This window comes from Mizuhopecten yessoensis, unplaced genomic scaffold, assembly GCF_002113885.1.
Source record: "Mizuhopecten yessoensis strain PY_sf001 unplaced genomic scaffold, ASM211388v2 scaffold465, whole genome shotgun sequence".
In the NCBI taxonomy this organism is placed as follows: Eukaryota; Metazoa; Mollusca; class Bivalvia; order Pectinida; family Pectinidae; genus Mizuhopecten; species Mizuhopecten yessoensis.
This window is the reverse complement of record NW_018403560.1, coordinates 79,072-102,512: the sequence shown is the minus strand read 5'-3', so window position 1 is coordinate 102,512 and position 23,441 is coordinate 79,072. Positions and strand designations below refer to the sequence as shown.

At 36.6% G+C, this 23,441-nt stretch overlaps 1 protein-coding gene across 3 annotated transcripts; it reads right to left on the bottom strand.

Moving 5' to 3' along the window:
• LOC110449516 (sodium- and chloride-dependent glycine transporter 2-like) lies at window positions 1-20,469 on the bottom strand. Of its 3 annotated transcripts, none has more exons than XM_021496434.1 (14): window positions 20,408-20,469; window positions 17,701-17,921; window positions 16,954-17,085; window positions 16,305-16,572; window positions 13,991-14,123; window positions 13,646-13,780; window positions 13,340-13,443; window positions 11,483-11,607; window positions 10,657-10,769; window positions 10,241-10,372; window positions 4,592-4,691; window positions 3,798-3,898; window positions 3,043-3,210; window positions 1-2,345 (listed from the first exon to the last, which is right to left on the bottom strand). In XM_021496434.1, the coding sequence occupies exons 2-14, from the start codon at window positions 17,885-17,887 to the stop codon at window positions 2,166-2,168; spliced, it is 1,878 nt and encodes a 625-aa protein (XP_021352109.1). In that variant the 5' UTR covers window positions 17,888-17,921; window positions 20,408-20,469; the 3' UTR covers window positions 1-2,165. The 3 variants fall into 3 exon arrangements, with proteins under 3 accessions (XP_021352109.1, XP_021352126.1, XP_021352118.1); XM_021496451.1 differs by having other exon boundaries at window positions 17,701-17,930; window positions 20,408-20,458; XM_021496443.1 differs by having other exon boundaries at window positions 17,701-17,964; window positions 20,408-20,451.
• Window positions 20,470-23,441: the final 2,972 nt, after the last annotated feature.

The following is a 23,441-nucleotide window of genomic DNA, read 5'->3' as shown; positions in this document are numbered from 1 at the left end:
ACATTTTTATTTCTGAATACAACAAACAATTGACACCTACAGGTGTTCAACAAAGCTAAGGAGCACCGTTCTCTTCAACCTGTTGAAAACGGAAAAGTTTAAAATGAGAAATAATGCTTTCTTCGAAACTCAAAATATAGACATTCAGATGGACCCAGAACGTTTCAAAGTTCCAAATATTGGTGCCAAAAGGCTAAAACATATCATATACACTACCATCCTAAGATGTACTAGCGTACAAAATTTGGTGTAGAAAATATGTCCTGGACAATGTATTTCAAAGGATGAGGTCAAAGATTAAATCATAGGTCAAAGTGACCTACTTTTTTACATGACACACCACCCTCCCAAGAGTACTTACATACTTGATAGTTAAAGCATGACTAGGATGTCATTCACTGTTGTTTTGTACTTTAACAGGGGGTTTTTGGAGACTTCACTTGTTGCTGGTTTATATGTAGTGACCTTACTATTGGACAGTCACATATAAACCAGCAGGAGATAAAACCCGTACTAACCCTCCATCATAGTACAGATGCAGCAATATTGGTACCAGGTAAGTAAACTGTAGACTGGGTATTACAAATACCTACATCACTATCAGAAGACATCTTTGTCAATATTTAATAAAAATGCTGTACACGGGTGAGCGCACACAGGTTTTCAATGGAAAGGCCATCAGTGAATACGTTCCGTTTATCTGATAACGTATACTTACATATAGAGATAAACTGTTTTGATATAAATGTTCCTTCGGTTGTTAGTTTATTACTATACAAGGAGTGAGATGTAAATGTTAACATTAACATGTCAATACTTAAAAATGTTAATAGCTGTTTTATCTACAAGTCACTTTTCTTACTGATGCTTTGGTGCTTTGCGACAATGACATAATGAAGTTATATTTACCTGTTCGCTAGTGTGTAATGCTCTCGTTCCCATTTCAGCAGTTTGTATTTTAGTCGATTTTTACTGAAACGTTACGCAATAGGTAATTATTCAGCAGAAATTAGCTTTGGTATGGTGATAGTTGGTGTCTGAAACGGTTGTTTTTTAACATGTTTATGGAAAGCGTATGACAAGGTTCTGTGATTTAACCTTACCCGATTTACAACCGGCATCTTCTAGATCCTATGAGTGTCAGACATACTTTACTGGTTCACAAAGGACAAAGGGTTCAGTTATAGGGCCATATCGCATATGTTTCTTTAATCCGCAAGTATACTGCTCTGTAAATAGGAATGGAATCAAATTTGTTTCAAATGTTGATTACAGAATGAACGCAAACATCTGCATCTGAAGCCCGCAGAGATTTTGTGTTAAAAAATGACAGTAATCTTTTCATCAAAGATCCACATATGATGTCAGAGGCAAACTGCGTGTGGCATAAATAGAAAGATATGAACACATTCCTTCATTTGATGGTAAGTGTGGACTTTTAAATCTGAGTTAAAAGGATATTTTTAGACATTGTTAAAAATGGTATACATGCAATTTTAATGTAGCGTACTTAAAACATCCAATTAATATAAAATACATTTCTTTATACGCAGATACATAAACTACAAAACGTTATCATCAAAACACATATGAATAGCGGCATTGCATGGATGCACATTTACTTGCTTTTTCTGTCAAACCATGATTTATATTCCCTTTTATGTGTACTTCATATGCAAATCAGTTGCAAAACGATATTCACGCATTCAGTAGCCGTGAAGTTATCAAACATCACAATATACGGCTCACGTAGCTTGTCGGGACTTCAAGGATATGGATAATGCATTCATAATCGAAGTAAAGAGATAAACCCACGTCAAATATCTGCTATAGTGTATACAACGACAGGACAATTAGGTAAAGCGGTAGCAAAATAACCTCAAATAGAGTCATAATAAAATTGATATTTAGATTTGTTTGAAACGCCCTCACATGTACACACATGATAATCAAACTTTAAACGTTTTCACTATTTCCTAGATTAAGATGATATTTACATGAAAGATTATGAACAGAGCGACTGACTACAAAATTGCACAGGAGAATTAATAATGTATAAACAATTGCACAGGAGAATTAATAATGTATAAACAATTGCACAGGATAATTGATAATGTATAAACAATTGCAAGTTACATGATGAGCACCGCATGTTAGTCCCTAAGTCAATACAATGCCACCGTTTCACGGTGTTTCTGAGTGGGGTATCTCTCTCTACCAGTGAAATTGTAGTAGGCTATTTCTGTAAATGATCGCTCGGTCTGTGACCGCTCCAGGTACTGTAGCCGATAGGCACTGTCACTAGGACCCCAGTCACCGCTCGGCTGTGTGAGCTTTCTCCATTTCTGTGTGAATAAACACACACGAACATAAACGACACGGCAAGAGACATTAAAACAAAGAAATCATAACATAATTCCACTATCGTAATATTTTATTTGATTGTTTAATAAGAGCTTGTAGTATTATTACATTGCGTTTTGAATGAACTCAAATTAAATTCTTATGTATATTTTGTAACTTAATTAAAAGTTCATATGGAAGAAATAAAAATTTGCTTGAAACACTCATCAAGATCATTTCAGAATACTTCTAATCAATGAATAGGATAGCGATGTACATTATAAAAGAAATATTATAGAAATGAGGAATGAGATTAAAAGAATAACAAACAGTAACCTTTCATCGACTCATTTCCAGAATATGCATTTCTGTCAAAAAATGTCAAACTGGGAGCGTTAACATTTTTTATAGAAATTCAAATCGGAGTTACTCTTACTGTTTCCAATTATGGTGCTTCCTTACACTAGAAAATGGGTGAAGAAGTACCTAATTGTACCTATCGATACTGAAGTCGTAAAGAAAGTACATTGCAAAGAAAATGAAGGATACCCCTGTAAGGCAAAGGGCTGGGAGACCTGCTTTGTTCCTGGACCTGAAGACCGTTATAGATAACAAAGTCAAGCTGCTACATCAACTGCATAAGCAATATCATATCAATTTGGCAGAATACCAACACATGCATTAAACACATTGGAATACCTGCTTGAACGTTCCCGGTAACTTGATAAGTTGCCAGACGATGTGAAGAGGTATTGGGATGACAATGGAAAACGAGATGAGCCAACCAATGACGTCAGTGTACTCGGGGTAGACGTAAGAACCGTACGTTGGTGGGCGGTACTTAACAAAGCTTGTTAAGAGCAGCAACTGAAACCCAATACAACAAACGTTCATTCTAGTGTTTTACAGTAAATTGATTATTCATCTTTAAGAATATATCCATGACATGCACAACTTCTAGTCATTATATCTTTAGGAGAAGTTGTATCTGATTCAGTTGACATGATTTGATAGCCGGCATTTCCAAGTCACTGATGTAACTTTAAGGCAAAGTTCACCGAAGTGAAAGGTCCTGTTACGTACGAACAATAACAACGATTGGAAACATTACTAAAGATAAATCCCAGCATTGTTTGTTGAAAAGTGTTTTGTTTTCTCCCTGCTTTGATAGAACCTTAAGAAAGAACTGGTGAAATACGATAGAGTTGTTGTGCAGCACAGTTTTTCTTAATTGTACCGTCCTTTGTTTTCATCACGAATTTCAATTCTCATGTCGAAGGTCAAAATTGTGGGCTAACCAGACCGACCATAGGGGTTTCTCTGCAAGCTTCGGTTTCCTCTCATATCAAGCTATTTTGTACACTTCAAATATGGCCATAAATGGGTTAACATTATACGTTCATAAAGTATAACATAGGAGAGAAGCGTGAGACGTATTCTAAATCACTACCTACCAGAAACAAGACTGGTGATATATAAGCGGCAGCCAGGCGGAACACGTGTGGCATTTTTCGCCCAGTCATGTCTTTTAAACCAGAGTCAACACGATCGCCGCCTGCAAAATTTGCCCATGAAATGTTATGCAAACAAATTCTTTATTTACCATTATTTCCATGTTCATGCTATACCATTTAACGACAAAATGTACATTAAGTCTATGGGTGTTCCATGATATACATACAAATTATATATTCACTTGTAACCAATTCATATTATATTCATTTTGCGATATATCATATTTAAAGTATAAGGATGTTCTATGATATTTATATGTTAACTATTATTCACCTGTGTCATGTAGCGTTCAGTTTTAGGCTTGCTAATTTAGATAAACGAAGCGTGTTTTAGGGATGTGAAGCCGAGTAATCGAAATTTGTTAAATCATGTCAGTTGGAACTGTACCATCTAAGTAAAAAAAAAAGTTTAATTTTCAATTAAGATAATTTTTGTAAGGTGAATCTAGCTACCTTTGTTTTTTATGTTTTCAATGGTTTGATCGATTGGATTAGTGTTGTTTCCTAATGAAGTATAGCATAACGGAATACAACATTCGGATGGCAAAAGCGCAGAATATACGGAACATGTTCATGAAATGCACTCATGGTAAAATACCGAGAATAAGTGTTTAGAGTCGTATGAGATTGTTTATACAAAACAAAACGAAATTTGCTATTAAAACTCAATAATATGCATTTTCTGTAATCATCAGTATCTAAATCCCTCATATTTACACAGATATCTTACTTACCATAACACCACATTATGGCTATAACCTCTAGTAGAGCTATCACTACCACCGACCACGTTGGTAGATACCAGTCCACCAACTGGAACATGTACGGTCCCGCCTAGAAAAAAGACGCAATTCATTACATTAGGACATGTTTGTACTCGTCAAAAATCAATACAACATATTATACGTACAGTTGTGTGACCGCACAACGCACCAAAAAATAGCGTGCGCACACCGTGCATACATCGTTCACACACCGTCCGCACATCGTCCACACATGGTGCGCACAACTGTGCGATTTAACAATAGTTCGCCCCCTTGTGCGCTTCTCTCCGCACAACTGTGCGATTTGGTATAATTTGTAGATCAAAATTACGGAATGACAAAAATACGGAAGGCTCGTATGCGATAATGTACACTTTGAATATATCTGTAATTTCTCATCACAATAATCAAGATGATACAATTTCACAATGCGTGTTACACAGTATTACAGCGACCGTTAGGCTGTCAAGAATGGGTTTGGCTCCAAGGTAACCGAACAGGTAAATAACAATTTAATGAGTGTCCGGAGTTTTACCTGACCAGTACCTGACACACAGAGCTGATATGCGATACCGTATGACCGTAATGAATAGTATTTGTTATTTGCATTCGTTTGCCTAGAGCTCCCATTCACCTGGATTTCACACCCCCGGCCTTACCCGACGTATTACGTAAGTGCCCCGGCGAGGGGAAAACTACGGTCCAGGTACATTTAATTGAATTTAATTGAAAAAATAATGGACGCAGGCTGAAAGCCTCTAAGTCCATATCACAAAACATAGTATAAAAATATTATATTGTCACTGGTTAACATATATAAATCTTCCCAAAAGAGTTATTTTAAAAGTCATTATCAGTAATTATTGTAAATAGTGTCCTTCAGATGGTTATCCAACAGGATCTCAAAGTCCTTCGTGGTTTCTGCATTTACAACCGATTCCGGTAGACCGTTCCAGATATCAACTACCCTAAACGTGAACGAGTTTTTCCTTAGCTCTGTACTACATCGTTGTTTATACAGCTTAAAATTATGTCCTCGTGTTCTTTCGTTATTATCGTAGACAAATATGTCTGACGTGACTTTCTCATCAAACTTCCTCTTCACAATCTTGAAAACGTTAATCAAATCACCTCTAGTCCTTCGGTGTTTTAGTGTCGGTAGTTTTAATTTTTCTAAACGTTCTTCGTAGGAGATTTCTTTAAATCCAGGTAGAAGCTTAGTGGCTCTCCGTTGTACATTCTCTATCATCTGGATATCTTTAAGTTTATACGGACTCCACGCACTGGCTGCGTATTCTAGATGCGGTCTTACCAGAGCCTTAAATAACTGTCTAAAAATCGATTCGTCCAAAAAAGTAAATGATCTTCTAATAATCCCGAGTACTGAATTAGCTTTATTTATTGAGTTTTGAATGTGGGTCCGAAAGTCCAGGTTTGCATCCACCGTTACTCCTAAATCTTTTTCACTGTTGATTTTGTCAAGTACGACTTCTCCAGTTTTGCTCGCGAGACGGTATGTTCTATTATTGTTTGGTGATCCTTTAACCTGAAGAACCTTGCATTTATTCGGATGAAATTTCAGAAGCCAATCATCAGACCATTTTTGAAGATTATTCAAATCTGCTTGTAGAATTTCCTTATCCTCATCAGTTCGTATCTTGCGGTATAATTTAGTATCATCCGCGAATAGAGGGCACGATGACGCAGTGTTCTCGGGCATGTCATTGATATACATAACAAATAGTATTGGTCCTAAAACACTCCCCTGAGGAATTCCGCTTAAGACGTTCTGTAATTTGGATGTAGATCCGTTAACCACTACTTTTTGATGTCTATCACTTAAAAAGTTTTCTATCCATTTAACAGTTTTCGCGCTGATTCCATAATTATATAGCTTGTGTATTAGACGGCGATGGGGTACCTTGTCGAAAGCTTTCATAAAATCCATATAAATGACATCAATTTCTCCTCCCGTATCCAACATATGAGTCCACTCATCTAGGACGATTAACATTTGAAGTGTTGTTGATCTTCCGGGGAGAAATCCAAACTGATTTTTGCTGAATAAATTGTTCAGTTGCATGTGTTGAACTATACTATCACGTATAAGTTTTTCCATTGTTTTAACGATGATACTAGTAAGACTAACAGGTCGATAGTTTCCAGGATCGGTTTTTGAACCTTTTTTGTAAATAGCGGTGATGTTCGCGTCCTTCCATGATTGGGGTAGTTTTCCTTCAGAGAGAGATTTATTGAAGATTATCGAAATTGGTATACACAAAACATCGCGAAGTTCCTTTAAAGCTTTCGGATGCATCCCATCGGGTCCTGGTGATTTGTTAGCATCTAAATTGAAAAGTAGTTTCTTGATTACATCTCCATTGATTGACGTGTCTTGAAATAGGTGACTGACAGGTCTGGCTAGGAACGGAGGTAGCTCCCCCGGTGGTTCTTTAGTAAATACACTCGTGAAGAAATTAACCAATACTTCTGCCTTCTCCGAATCACTAGTTGCTATTTCTGTAGGGTTTCCGTTCAATCCTTTTAGGTCCGAAATTCCCGATCTCACTTTTCTCTTAGCATTTATATATTTCCAGAATCGTTTAGGCTGGTGCTTCGCATTAAGTGCAATTTCCTTTTCCATCTCCTTTTTTGCCTTCCGGAGTTCCCATTTGACTTGGTTTCTGAGTTTGGCATACTCCTTATACCTATCTTGTGTTTTTGTTTCCATAAACCTCGTCCAAGCCCGATGTTTTTTATTGATTTTATTCCTAAGATCCCTGTTCAACGCTAGGCCGTTTTTGCTGTTTGCAGTTGTGTTCTTCTTTTTTGGGATATATTTGTCCGCAGTATTATGGAATATACGGAGAAATTTGTTGTACGCTTCTTCAGTATCCAGGTTAGACAAAGTTTCTGTCCATTCCACCTCCCGTAGTTCCTTCTTCATGTTGGTATAGTCTCCTTTACGGAAATTATATCCTGTTTGAAAATTGTTGGATACCGTTTTGCGGAACGCGTATTCAAAATATATAAGAAGATGATCACTGTTGCCTATAGGACTATCGTAATTAATAGCATTCACTGTCTCTTCCGCATTAGTTAATATTAAATCAAGGATATTTGCTTCGTTCCCCACTCGGATGCGAGTGCATTCAGTGGAATGTTGATAAAGAAAGTTGTCTCTTAAAAGTTCTATAAAGTTTTCACCTTGTCTATCTCCCCTTGATATCCATGTGTTCCAGTCTATACTTGGGAAGTTGAAATCCCCTAATATTAACAGCTGTGAAAACTCTTTATCTGTAGAAACTTTAGTTATTAGTTTATGTAGCTCATCGTTGTTATCCTTATCAGAGTTCGGACTTCTATAGACACAGCCAATCAACACTTTCTCCTTATCCGGCGATGTTATTTTTACCCAGATGCTCTCTTTAAAGCTGGTTCTAATGTTCACTTCCACGGGTTTAAGGCCTTCCTTGATGTAAATACCTATTCCACAGTGTCGATTGGGGTCGTTTTCGTTTATAAAAAAATCATATCCCGGAATGTTTAGCTCTGCTTTACTTGGTAAAAATCTATAATTTTTCGGGTAGATTTCAGTTATACCTATCGCGTCTATACCCCTCTCTTTCTGTTGAATCCTTAGTTTTAACTCATCTAATTTGTTTAAAAGACTGTCAGCATTAGTGTAAAAGCAGCTCAAGTTATCGTTTAATCTTCCCGAATTTTCGTTTTGATTTTCACGATTTTTCTGTTCCATGGGGGGCCTTTTACCCTGTGGACAAAACCCCCGGTTTCCTTCTCGTTTCTCTTTTTCGCTTCTCCCCTTAGTGCTGCCTCTCCTTCTCTTTCTGATTTGGTCAGATCATTATTAATCCGAATGGATTTGTAATCATCATTGGTTTGAAGATTCCGAATATTTTTGAAAAACACAGATTTATAAGCAATGCTACCGAAGCTGACTAGGATGGGTCGGGTTTTCTCCTGTTGTTTTCTGCCTAGTCTGGTAATCTTGGGAATGTCATTCAATCCCTCAGCCGAGACTTAGCAGGTTTTAAGCATCTTTGTAACTATCTCCAAATCCGCATGTTTTGCGTCCCCGTTATCCTCTTTTTCGTCAATCCCGAAAATGAATATGTTGTTTTCTCTGCGTTTTTTATCGTTAAGCTCCGATAATACAGTAGATGTAGCATCATTGATACTAGTATGGGTATCCTTGGATGAACTTACAGAGTTTGCCAGTTCTTCTTGAATTATCTTCCTCACCTCATCAGTTCCACACTTCGACTTTATAACGAGTTCAAGCTTGGTAATTCTTTCCTCGTATGCTGCCATTATCTCAGCACATTTGTTTTTCACTATGGTTTCGGTATGAAGGGTTTCTCTTACTGCCACATTGCATGGCGCGCAAAACCACATCGAATCCGTTTTGTTTAGAAAATCATATACCGTGACTTCTTTCTGCAGGCACGCGATACAGAAACAGTCTTTGCAGCGTTCACATTCCAGCATTTTAGCGTTTGGGTCTCCATTGTCCGTCTTCTGACACAACTTGCAGGTCTAAGTGTCCGACAAAAACGGGTTGGAACTTCGTCTAATACTCCCTTTTCTCTCTCCAGAACGCGTGACCACTGTTTCCTTCTTCTATTCGTCTTTTCGCCTGATCTGCTTGACGACGATGTAACGTCCTTAGATCCCGCTGGACGCATGTCGAAAATTGTAGAGATCTCTGTTCCTGTTGGGGGATGAGTCCTTATACCACCCGCTCTATGTAGAGCTTATATTTAGCTTCTTCCGTGACAATTTCCAGCACAATGGGACGTTGATAAACTGTATAAAACTGATAAAAAGCTTCCGATTTACCGGAGACCGGAACAATGGCGTCTGTTACCATGTGACGTCATAAACACTCGAAAGTGTACATGTACAAAGTGGTTATGTTTACCTGTATACGGGATTGTGTTGTAATTTTACATGTGTCGATTAAGTTTGTTTAAAAACACCGAAAACACAATTTCTAAATATAAAAATGTATAGACAGAAAAATAAGTTTATAGATGTAGCTAGAATATAGAAACATACGTAAAAATCAAGTTTATATGTTTAAACACGAAACCGTATAAATTGTTAAGGCATTCCTCAATTTACACAAACCACGATTGTTATCGCACAACGTTCGTCCATCGTGCGCACAAATGTGTGCAAGCAATGATCGTCCAGCTTTTTATCGTTTGCCCATCGTGCACACACCGTTCACACACCGTGCACACTTCGTGCGCACACTGCACATCGTGTAACGTTGTGCGATCCCACAACTGTATGTGTGGGAGATTTGCTTAAGTTTTGCTTAAATGGTGCAGTGTTAACATGAAATTTATGTGAATGATAAATAAACAATTACATTTTTAAACACATACTTAAACTTTAATAGGTATTAATTAGAGTGTTTTATTAATGTCATATGTAAAAAAAACACAAACTAATTAACTAACTGGAAACTTTACATGGAATGATTTCAAAAGCGCAAATAACAATATAAAAGTAAAAGATATAGAATTGAAAAAAAACCGCAATCAGAACTAAGCATACCTAACGTATAGATCTGGTGAAGACTGTTATTACCTGTGTGCAGAAAGGAAGGTTTAGTAGAAGGGCGATGATGCTGACGAGTACTACCAGAAGTAAGTGGCCATGGCGACCTAACCGAGCACTGTAGCCTTCCATGAACGACACCACCGTCTCAGTGCAAACCACCTATAAATATTGACTCTACTGAATCAAAACTAACTATTTATGGATCAAAATGATGTGAGTCTATTTCTTATCGCCAGAAACGTTTGTGTAAATACCCTTAATATCAAAGAATAATGTTGTAAATATTATTATATATAAGGAGGTTCAAAAAACAGCAATACCGTATATAACTGAGTATACCTAAAAGTTAATATAACACACGGTTAACCTTCTCACATGCATCATTTAGTATAAAACGTTATTGGAAACAAATATCGATAACTGATCACTTGTGTGTGCCGTACCTGTGAATCCAGTCCTACAATAGTGACAGCGAAGAAGAACACAACAGCCCAGATATAAGGTGCAGGTAGGTAGGTCAATGCCCGACTGTAGCCTACCAGGCCAATGGATATTCCTAAAGCACAAACGTAGCAGACATGTTCACTGTACTGAAGGTGTTGATAACAAAATCACCTAACACTCATTATTTATTGAGGATTAAAAGGTAAGGTTTTGTTATTTAAGAAAAGTCTTTGGTAGTCTTATAAATGGCGCGCGTGAAACCGTAATAGAGCTTTGTGACGTCAACAATCATCAGGGTTTCCAGTGTTACAGTGCATGTTTTACGTGTTAATGATCACAGTAGGAATTAAGCAAAAGCTTACATTCAAAATGAACAAAACATTCGCTGTATCGCTAAATTTTAGAATATTTTGATTGCCTTTCTTTGGATAAAGGTATTTCTAAAGTCTGAGCTTATGCTTACTGCACAAAAATGAAGGCATAGTTTTTGCTGGCGCTAATTTTCCACCTTTACTGATGTTATTTAACCAATACAGTATTCGAATCATTGCATAACGTTGCATCGAACCAAAATATCACTTTTACTTTTAACAAGTTAAACCTCACGTAAATGATGAACACTAAAACGTATCACTAGCTTTCATTACTTCAGGCATATGGTTTCCAGTATAGCATTGCCCCAGAAAAGGCGTTAAGCTTGTGACGGATTTGGTTTCAGAATGTCTTACATGTGCATTGTACATGCACACCTATACATAACAAATTTAACAACTATATTAGTAAATATGACTGGTAAGAAAAAGTGTTAAAACATATTGCATTTACCAGATTTAACAACATCCTCTACCGGAACACCAATCTCGCTTGCCATTACACCAACGACAGCGAACAGGCAGGCACTGCTGAATATCGATATAAAAACATCCCCAATGACGCTGATCAGCACATTTCTGCAAATAGAATGACTATATTTCTTATGCAGCCAATTGATAAGTTTTTAAAACAAAGATGATTATACCACTGATGATATCAATGAGCGCATATTTTCAAAAGCGAAGTTCTGTAAGATGTTCGAGATTGTGAGATCCACCATTTAAGCAATGAGGTTGATTTGATTTTAATTTTCATTGGGGTATGAAAAGAATTATTTTATAATCCGCTACGGATTCATACAGTTTGTAAGATACTTCTTTTCCTACCCCAATGAAAATAAAATAAAATCAACATTTTTGCTTGTAGCTAATTTCAATTAATTGTCGTGAAAAGAAACCATAACAAATAAAATCGATAAAGAAATTTCTAATACGTGCGCAATAATCTTTCAATCAACATTGAGCATTGCGTTGCCGAGGAACTTCAAAAGTCTCGTGCGCTCAGCTAAGCAGGGCGAATTCGTCGGCCATTTTAGTTAAATGTTGTGATGCAGTACAACACTATGTCTGGCCTATTTGTGTCAAAAATAAAACATGCTGTGTGCAAACGACGATTTGGATAGAAGTACGATAGAAAGAAAGTTATTTGAAAAGATATTTGATTATATCATGAGCAGCATTACATTTTGTGGATTTAAAGCAAGTGGACCTAAGCACTTGTGTTGACTGTCGGTGACTGTGTGTGATAGCGCAATTTGTGTATGTGTCACAGGATCGTTTTGACGAGTACTATATATATGCTAGTTATTCACTTAAATTTTGCTCTAGGCTGGAAGAGCATCTTCGACTGCAACTTCTCACAGGACTTTCAATTTTGTGCCAGAACATAAACAGCACATGCCGCAAGTCGAAGCCGGCGTCACTCATTGCCTTAATGGCAACTGCCGACATAGCGAAAGTAGTTCCGGGGCGTGACTTATTTTTTTTTGACCAATCAGGTTTGAGTATTTGATATAAAAACAAATAAAAAATAAATTATGAGTAAAGAAGTAGTAACTTTCCTCAGAAAAGAGGAAAAAACAATCTCTTTATCGGTGGAAATATAGCAACGCCGTAGTTGTGTGTAAATGTGGCTTTGGAATACCTACCAAGCGGAACCCGGTCATTAAAATTAATAGAGCATTAGAGAAAACGGAGATATATCAGCTTGTCCAAAAAGGCGACTTATGTGCGCCTTTGCAGATACAGAGGTTTTCCTCGGTCACTTCTGACCAAATTTGATCTATTTGTCACCAAACTACTGTCCCATAGCGACACTTGGGCACTTGCGATCTATTTCGTTTCCTGCTTTTTTCTGCCTGATTTCTTGTTTATTTACTTTCGCTATCTGGCGGTGACTCCCTAGTCATCTGTTCTACAACGACCCTAACTGTTGCGAGGACATTCTAAAAAACTAAATCGAAATGCGTTTTCACTATTACTACAAAAATTCACCAGCAGAAGCCGTTTAAAAGTGCTCCGAATGCAAAGCATGGTGCCCTTGAACAACTCCCATCTTAACATTACGTCATCAGAACAAGCACCTGAATCGGGCCCGTACGAACGGTCGTTGGATAGTTCGATAATGTTATTTTCAAAGGATGGTCCTGTAGTGCCTTTAATTCTAGCTCAGGAGACTGTATACAGCATACGATCGTCATGGTCAACTATTAGTTAATGATTTATTTTTATATAATACGGTTCAAAGAACTGGTTAGTAATGCATTTTCATGAAAAGATATCTAAGTAAAGTAGATAAACTTATATTTACCTCAGACAGCTAGCGTGGAAATTCAGATGACTTCCCATCATCATCACACCACCCCAAGCTGGACCAAGGCTGTAAAACGCCATGAATCCAGCCTCTATCCATACCTGTCATTTAATTAGTAATATTTCTTATAGAAGTCTAATAATGCATGTAGCACGCGGTGTTACTATATCCAATCAAACTTAAAAAAAAACCTTCACAGACGTTATGCATAGTGTCGTGTCATTTAAATGGAATAATTTCCGTTTTGCGTACGTATACATCTTGCAAATAATTGATTTCAACGAACAATAGCGAAAAACAAACCTTTGAGTCTGCCAGTTTGGAAAAATCTGGTGTTATCAAGAAGAGCAAACCATCTGTGGCGCCATTTTGCGTCAACGCTTGTATTAACATCGCCATTCCAATAAACGGAGGCAGAAATGCGGTAAAAATCATCAGCTAGAAACATTTGAGAAATGTACAAGGGCTGACAAGGATAAGAAACATTTGTAAAAGGAACAAAGATGAAATTCTCTCAATCTCAAAATTAAAAATTCTATTTGGAAAGTAACATTGTTAATCATATACGTCTTCCAAACAACAGAACTCTCAATGAATATAATATCAAAATGTAACAAATTGTAGTTAATTTATGGAAAATATACTAACCTTTCCTAAACTCTGTACGCTTTTCAGAAGACAAACAACGGTGATTACTTTGAGGAGAATTGCCCATAACACAAGCCACCATCGCACATATCCAATGTCATTGATACCACTCGACAGCGATAAGATAGTGTACCTGTAATACATTTACGCATTGATACCACTCGACAACGATAAGATATTGTACCTGTAATAGTATACACATTGATACCACTCGACAGCGATAAGATATTGTACCTGTAATACATTTACACATTGATACCCCTCGACAGCGATAAGATATTGTACCTGTAATACATTTACATATCGATACCACTCGACAGCGATAAGATATTGTACCTGTTATACATTTACACATTGATACCACTCGACAGCGATGAGATATTGTACCTGTAATAGTATACGCATTGATACCCCTCGACAGCGATAAGATATTGTACCTGTAATGCTTTACACATTGATACCACTCGACAGCGATAAGATAGTGTACCTGTAATACATTTACGCATTAATACCACTCGACAACGATAAGATATTGTACCTGTAATAGTATACGCATTGATACCCCTCGACAGCGATAAGATATTGTACCTGTAATACATTTACACATTGAAACCACTCGACAGCGATAAGATATTGTACCTGTAATACATTTACATATTGATACCACTCGACAGCGATAAGATATTGTACCTGTAATACATTTACATATCGATACCACTCGACAGCGATAAGATATTGTACCTGTTATACATTTACATATTGATACCACTCGACAGCGATAAGATATTGTACATGTAATACATTTACACATTGATACCACTCGACAGCGATGAGATATTGTACCTGTAATAGTATACACATTGATACCACTCGACAGCGGTAAGATATTGTACCTGTAATACATTTACACATTTATACCACTCGACAGCGATAAGATATTGTACCTGTCATACATTTACACATTGATACCTCTCGACAGCGATAAGATATTGTACCTGTAATACATTTACACATTTATACCACTCGACAGCGATAAGATATTGTACCTGTCATACATTTATACATTGATACCACTCGACAGCGATAAGATATTGTACATGTAATACATTTACACATTGATACCACTCGACAGCTATAAGATATTGTACCTGTAATACATTTATACATTGATACTACTCGACAGCGATAAGATATTGTACCTGTAATAGTATAGACATTGATACCACTCGACAGCGATAAGATATTGTCCCTGTAATACATTTACACATTGATCCCACTCGACAGCGATAAGATATTGTACCTGTAATAGTATAGACATTGATACCACTCGACAGCGATAAGATATTGTCCCTGTAATACATTTACACATTGATCCCACTCGACAGCGATAAGATATTGTACCTGTAATTCATTTACACATTGATACCACTCGACAGCGATAAGATATTGTACCTGTAATACATTTACATATCGATACCACTCGACAGCGATAAGATATTGTACCTGTTATACATTTACACATTGATACCACTCGACAGCGATAATATATTGTACCTGTAATACATTTATACATTGATACTACTCGACAGCGATAAGATATTGTACCTGTAATAGTATAGACATTGATACCACTCGACAGCGATAAGATATTGTAACTGTAATGCTTTACACATTGATACCACTCGACAGCGATAAGATATTGTACCTGTAATAATATACTCATTCTTTGTTTATGAACATGATTATATGAAAGATCTTCATATGTAGAGTAAGGTCAAGTTAACAACTCCTTCAAATTACTAATGAAATTGTAACGTTAAACAAACTTTATGTCGTACTGCAGAGATTTATTTCGTGTAGCAAACTGTTCAGTAACAATGCACTAGCAACAAAACAGTAAAATAATTATTATATAGCATTCTACTTGATAGTTAAATATGAACAGAATATAATCAAAATCAGTGTTCTTAGACTTAAAGAGTTGGAGCGGGATTCCAACCCTGGATTTCAGACTGTTATACTGTCACCTTACTGCCTGATCTACCTTGTCAACAACGTAACATGTGATGCAGTTAACTATACCAACAAGTGAAAAGGAGGGAATGTATCTATATATACGAAAAACCACAGTGCAGTGGGACAGTGAACCGTAAGATCTATGAAATACCAATATCTAAATTGTGACTTGTTGTATTACAGCAACAATATACTACTTAATAGTCATGTCAGTTTTGCTCATAGGTAGAGATTGGTAACAAAAGAAATTAGATGCTTAAGTTTCAAATAAATAACGTATTAATGTCATATAACTTACTGCCAAAATTCCTCCTCTGCTGAAATATCTGCCGTGTTGTTTGGGTACGCGGTAGTGATTGCCGTGGAATTCCATAGGCTTTCATTGGAGTTCGAAGACAATAGTGCCTGCGACAACCTACATGAATGAGTGTTCCATGTGTGTCCGCATGAGGACCACGGTAGCTCGTACACGAACGACTGTCTCAGGTACTCTAACAGCCAGTAACGCATTGTTGATATATATGTCACAAAACCTAAATTTAGTAGAGCGATAGAAATGCCTATCCCTGTAATCAAGTGTAAGTGTGTGATATCAGTTATGTCATTCGTGTACCTTTGGCGAAAACATTGTATAATTAATGTTTATTTGCAGGCACATCACACAAAAGAAAAATGAAATATCATTCGATTGTTGTTGTTTTCTGTCTTAAATAACAGACAAATTACGTTATCAAGGTCATAATTCGAATAAACTACTTTATACTAGACTGCAATAAAATTAATATTCCAATCATGGGTGAAAGGAGTAACGTTTAATTCATGAAGTATTAATTTACCGAAAAGCGTATAAACGTATATTTGTGAACAACAAAAAATGAATATATTCTTGATATAAATCCGATAATCGTTAATTGCTTATTCCAATGCAAATATTGTACAAATATTACCTTTGAAAAGCGGGAAAAAATTCCATATTTCGAACACTCCTTTTCCAGAATATTGTCCAATGAAGATTTCCAGGATGTATAGGGGTATGCCACAAACAATCAGAGTCAGACCGTAGGCAACAAAAAAAGCACCTGTATATAATATATAATATATATGCTATTAGCAAAAGATGATTTTGACCGAAAGAAATTGATTTTTCCATTGGCATAAAATTGGCTCGTTAGTTATCAGTCGGATATACATCTAACAATACATGAACTGAGCTAGGTTTATATACTATGAATTCCAAAAAAAATGGCAATTAATGCACTGTTCAACTTGATATTATAAAGATGTGTATCAGAGCTTCCCGCTGTTGGAATGTTAAAACCCTTCACGGACAAGTTGTTAATATGGCCATTTATTGATATTATTGTTATTGAAAATAACAATGACCTAAATGCAGATGTGAGTGTACATGTGTCCAGTTTGTGTTTATCACTTTCTATTTGACAATTCTGCCTGAAAACTGTGAAGTTTATAAATAGCAGCCTGACGTTACATTGGCCTTTCAAATGACTTTAATCTTCACCATGTAATTAACCAAAGCTATATGTAAGACCAATATACTATTTGTCCTGGCTTTTGTCCCTTTTTCTATTTATCTTGTTGTTGCATGATATGCAGGAGTCTTAGAGTATGTATTCCTAACTTATGATGTAAGATTTCAAATCTGCTGAAACTGAATATATATGTTTTTTAGTTACCTCCTCCATTTCTCCATACCAGATAAGGAAATCTCCAGAAATCCGACATCCCTGTGGAGTAACCAATCAATGAAACTACGAATTCAAACGTGCTGCTCCATGTTACCCGTTCTTTTGACTCGCTGTTGTCCAACATTTCGCCATTTCTGTCATCCCGTCCTGCAGAATGTTCATCCTTCTTCGTCATGCAGATAACAAGACACCGCTGCTTTTGTTGAAAACTGCATATGCTCAAAATAGAATCTCAATCATAAATCTGAAACACTTTCAAAATCAAATTAACTTTTTTTCTCCAATAATGTAACATTTGCATTATTTTTGAGCAAAACAGGAGTTGCGTTGTGCTGCATAAGTGGTCGGATGCAAAGCCTACAAGTACGAGGGCCGTTCAAAAAGTAATGTCCTAGATTATATAGATGACAAACGAAGTACACCGATTTAATTTTGTTTCTTTCATTCCTTCGAAGTATTCACCTTTTACAACAACACAGCGTTTCAGCATTCGGATCCAATGTCTGAATGCTTTCTGGTAGTCTTTTTGCCGTATACTCTTGAGATACTGGAATATTGCAGCTCCAACTGATGCACGAGACCTGTAGTGACGTCCAGACAGATGTCTCCAGTTTTGGGAACAAGGAAAAGTCACACGGGGGTAGATCTTGTGAATAGGGTGGGCGTGGTAACACAACAACGTTTTCTTTCTCCAAAAACTCCTTGACCAACTTTGATTTGGGTGCAGGAGCATTGTCATGTAGCAAACGAATACCACGTGTCCCTGTTCTTGGTCTCTTTTTCTGATAGATTTTCTTCACTTCTTCAATACAATGTCTTTATACACACTGCCCGTTATACAATTGTCTTTTGGGATAGCTATCTGGCCAACAACACCATTCGAATTGAAGCACACAGCATAGAGAACCTTCTTTGTACTTTGTCAACGCTTTGCAATTACGGGTCTCTTTCCATTTCGGGTAAGCCATACTTTATTATTATTTTTTCTTTGGGGTTCAAAACAGTGAACCCATGTCTAATCATCTGTTACAATTTTCGGCAAGTCGACGCTGGTTGCAATGTTGCTACGTTTTCAACAAATTCTTTGCCATTGAAACACGTACACTCTTTTGTTCTTATGTCAATAAATGCGGTATCCATCTTGCAGAAATCAACGGACCCCGTTGAAATGCCTACACTTCTTGCTATTTGTTTTACTGTCAATCTACCTTCCTCGGTTACTAATGTGTTTATTTTGGATATGTTTGTTAAGTTAGATGATGTCTTTGGCCTTCCAGAACGAACGTGGTCGCTGACATCTTCTAACCCTTTGCGAATTTTTTATAACCATCGGGAAATCGATCTATATAATAGGTTAGAGTCTCCATAAACTTCACATATTTCATGAAAAGTATCCTCTGGTGATTTTTGAGTTTTGCACACGCTTTTATAAAGCTTCTCATTTCAGTCTCATTTTTACGTTTTTTGCCTGTCATTTTGTATAGAGTTTATCGAGTGCACGGTCGTAAAATGTACCTTAAACAGTCAAAACTGCACCAAATATTCTCGGGTCTGTTGCCACGTGTTGTGTATAAATTCACCTACCCGTGACTCGATTGCAAGTCACGCCTGAACGCATTTATCTACGGTATGGCAAAGTACTGGATCACCAACCTACCAACCCCCTACCCTCGAGGTATGAACGAACAATAGACGCCTGTTCTCCTTTATTTCCCTTCCCGGTTTGTATTTGACAGGTAGTTCACTGATATTGATCTGCTGACTCGCACGCTTGATGCAACTTGCTAGCGTATGTGACTGACAGACGCTGTTAGATTTGGTAAACGAAATGTCTGTCTCTTGGTGTGGTATTACGTCACTTACTCGTAATACTTATTTTTCTTACCCTCACTAAAAGTTGATAATATATCGCAAAAATATATATGTACTATATATTTACCTACCAAACGATATTTCGGGAGTTTCTACTCCATATCTCGTTGATCATGTTTGGACGAATCGTCGTGTAATTTTTTCCAGCGTCAGCACCTTTCCTTTCTCAAATATTAGCTATATTCCATTTTATTTCTATGTCTGTGTTCTTTGTTTTCGTTTGTGTCTCGATAAAGGTGAGGATTGCTCTAAAACATGTTGACAGCCTCATATTGTCTACAATGTTGGAATTACTTCCTTGTCCCATATATGCCAAATGGAAGTAATGCGTATGCTTCAATCAATTTCGAGGTTTTTAAATCAGGAAGCTTTGTGAAAAAGTTATATTATATCAATAAATGAACAATAACATATCAAAACACATACATGTAAATAAACATTTGATCCAATGATTGGGAGCGTTCATCATTCTTGCTACAATGTGCTATGTACTATATTCTTGTATTGCATGATAGAGCAGCAGGTAATGAAGTGGTATATTTAATTACATTGAAACCAAATGAGAGAGAGACAGACAGACAGACAGACAGACAGACAGAGGCAGACAGAGACAGGCAGAGAAAGGCAGAGACAGGCAGACAGAAACAGACATATCTTGATGTACACATTAAAGCCAGTCGAAAGCCCAGTTATGTGTTCCAAATACCTTACAGATGGATATCGGTTATTCGAAATGATAGCTGACACTTTGTGAAATAGTTTACATTTTGCTACCTGAAAGTCTAAAACCTTACCTGAATTAAAGAAATGTATTACAACTCACCTGTTTACGTCTACACGTTAGAATCTGTGGTGGAGAAGTCCTATTATATACCAGGCTACCCGATATATATATTTATATATATATAAATCAAGAGAATGTATATCAGTGAATCGTAACTTGTTTGATTTTTATTTTGATTGTGTCACCCTCGAACTATTCAAATTTATGAAGCGTAAAGTGCACTCGGGGAAATTGTAAAATACTCATAAATGCTGTATGAAATTATGATAATCCTTGTCTGTTGCGGTGTGGTAAACACGCGTCGATGTCAGATTTGCAACAGATTCAGAAAAACTACGGTTGAAAGTGAGACTTTGTTATAAGGATATAAATTGTAGGCATCTTGACATATTACATGTAGCGTATTTTATTGTTGAATACTAGAATATATAATGAAGGAGATAAAATGTTAGGTAAATTATTTACAGGTGACCCTTTTTAAGTAATAGGGGTTTAATGTGTTATTAAGAAATTAAGATACCATCGTGATAGATTATGAACTCTTTAATGGCATTTTGTTCAAGACGGAAGCTCTAGATGTTAAATAGAAACTGTTTTTTTTGCCGCTAGCAAACTTCAAATACATACAAAATTAAACGCATTTACTCTCATTCGACAAAGGAAACAAGTCCCTCGGTTCATCATAGACAGCAAGATTATTTTTCTATCTTTTTCAATTATTGAATTCAAGATGTAGGCAAAAGTGAAACCGATTTATAGGCAGGCATATTTCCCATTTCTGGATCACAGATGAGGACAGTGAAAAGGGAGAATGGTACAAGGGGGAATAACTTTCTACTTGAAGAGGAAGATAAGGCAGATACAATGTAAGAAATGAAACAGTATATCCTATATTATGTACAATGTAAGTTGTTTATGTTGAAAAAATTGTAAAAGTGTCTGTGGTAATAACTTGTTTTTTTATTATGTTCAGTTGCACTGAACCATAAAAGAGTTACATATATACTGGTCAGTTTGTGTGATATCTATGAGGGCAATGACCAGAATGAATGCTTGAAACTATGTTTGTACTTGTAAATTGTAAAAATTATAAGACAATATAATAACTAACCTTTATGTTTTATTGACTCAAGTGTCACTGAGAATGAAAGTGAATTGTTAAATACCAATCTAACATATTCAACGACATATTTCAGTTTGTTAAGCTAACAACATTTACATGCGCGCATTATGTTGTTTGCTTGCAAAGCTGTAATACAAAAACAGTTCAATACTTATATTTACGTTTTCTCTGCCTCTTATGTTCTTTTTTAACTTACAATTGATATTTGAAATTAAAAATTCCCACCATATCGACAGTCCACACAAATTCGTTCAATAGTTGGAACAGCGTGTTGTCGCGTACTTTGAAATTTTAACAAACACTTCAATTTTATTCCACAATTCAGTATCAATACAATTGCGTATGCTATGTCTATATACTATAGGGTGATTTAAGTTTATCAATAGAACTCTGAGCTGAAAGTTCGATTTGAAATTGTTTCGATTTTCCCCCGGAACAAATTTCGCGCATTGATAAATACAGTGAACACCGTGAATGAATCCGACCTTGCCCTCCACGAGGGAATTATTTTTGGAAGTTAAATGAGCAAAGAGAAAAGTTCGAATTTGTGAAGAATCCAGACTTGAATTTATTTGTTGATTGTATGGGAATCTGACTACAGTCGATAGATTCTGTAACAGTCTCGTTATTTCACATGTCGTCAGAAACTCAGGAAACCGTGGAAGCGAGACGCGAGAAACTGATAGCGTTTGAAATGATCTTGCGACGGAGCACAGGGGTTCGTTACAAATGCCTGAAATGTTTATGTGTGCTGTGACACATATCAGTAGGTCTGTAACATATGTGTCAGTAGGTCTATAGAATATGTCTATTTCAGACATTTGTAACGAACCCCTGTTGATCAGTGTAGTGTAACAGACGATATTTCTGATAAATTGCATGAGTGTTAAAATTGTTCATTGTCGGCATTGGTGATTTCAACCGATGTGCATTTTGAACGATATTGCAGACCTTAATCTTGTTTTTGTTGTAATAAAAGTATATTTTTTTATATTTTCTTTTTTCTTTTTCACGTAAATCTATAATTACATTGACAAGTTTCACACTGCCCAGCGATATTTCAACAGCCGTCATGTATATTTACATTTGATATTGTAGTTCCGGTCAGTGTTGTATTAATGCGCTAAGAATTGTGTCTCGTGATGCATGGTAACTAAAGTCCCATCAACGACACAGCTTTCAAAGAGGCTATATAGTGACTATGCCAGTAAAATATGTCGGTGAAGAAGATTTAACTGTAGATGATTAGTCACAACTTGCTGAAGATTTGACACGTACACATCTGAAGTTCATTGATGTTTAAATAAGGTATAATAGAGACTTTTCTGTATTTATTTCCCTATACCAAAAACAAAAGGCGTACTCGGATACATTGAGATTGGTATTTTACAGGTGATGCAAGATGAACACTGAAGACCATATCCTGACCTTCGTTTTGATATATAATACTCTATATTTTCTCATTGTTTTTCGTTTTTTAAAACATCCTGAACCAAAACGTGTCTTGATGCACCTTGATGCAAGCACGTACGTGTTACATACGCATTAATGATTTTGCAGGTAAACGTGAGGCACAATCTGTAGTACTTTGTATAACGGTAGCATTCAACCCATAGTAGCGCTGTCCTTTATTCCTTCAGTAAAAGGAACTCATGTAGTTGGATATACCATAATTAGTCGATATGATAAGTTGTTTTGTTGTTTGAACAGATTTTAATGTCCTATCAACAGCTAAGGTTTTGGTTTCTTTATGCTTTACGTCCTATTAACAGCTAGGGTCATTTAAGGACGTGCCAGATTTTGGTGGTGGAGGAAAGGCGGAGTTCCCGGAGAAAAAACACCGACCTACGGGCAGTACATGGTGACTGCCCAACGCAGACTCAAACCCACGATCCAGTGGTGTAGGGATAGTGGTAGCGGAATGTCAGACGCCTTAACCACTCGGCCAGC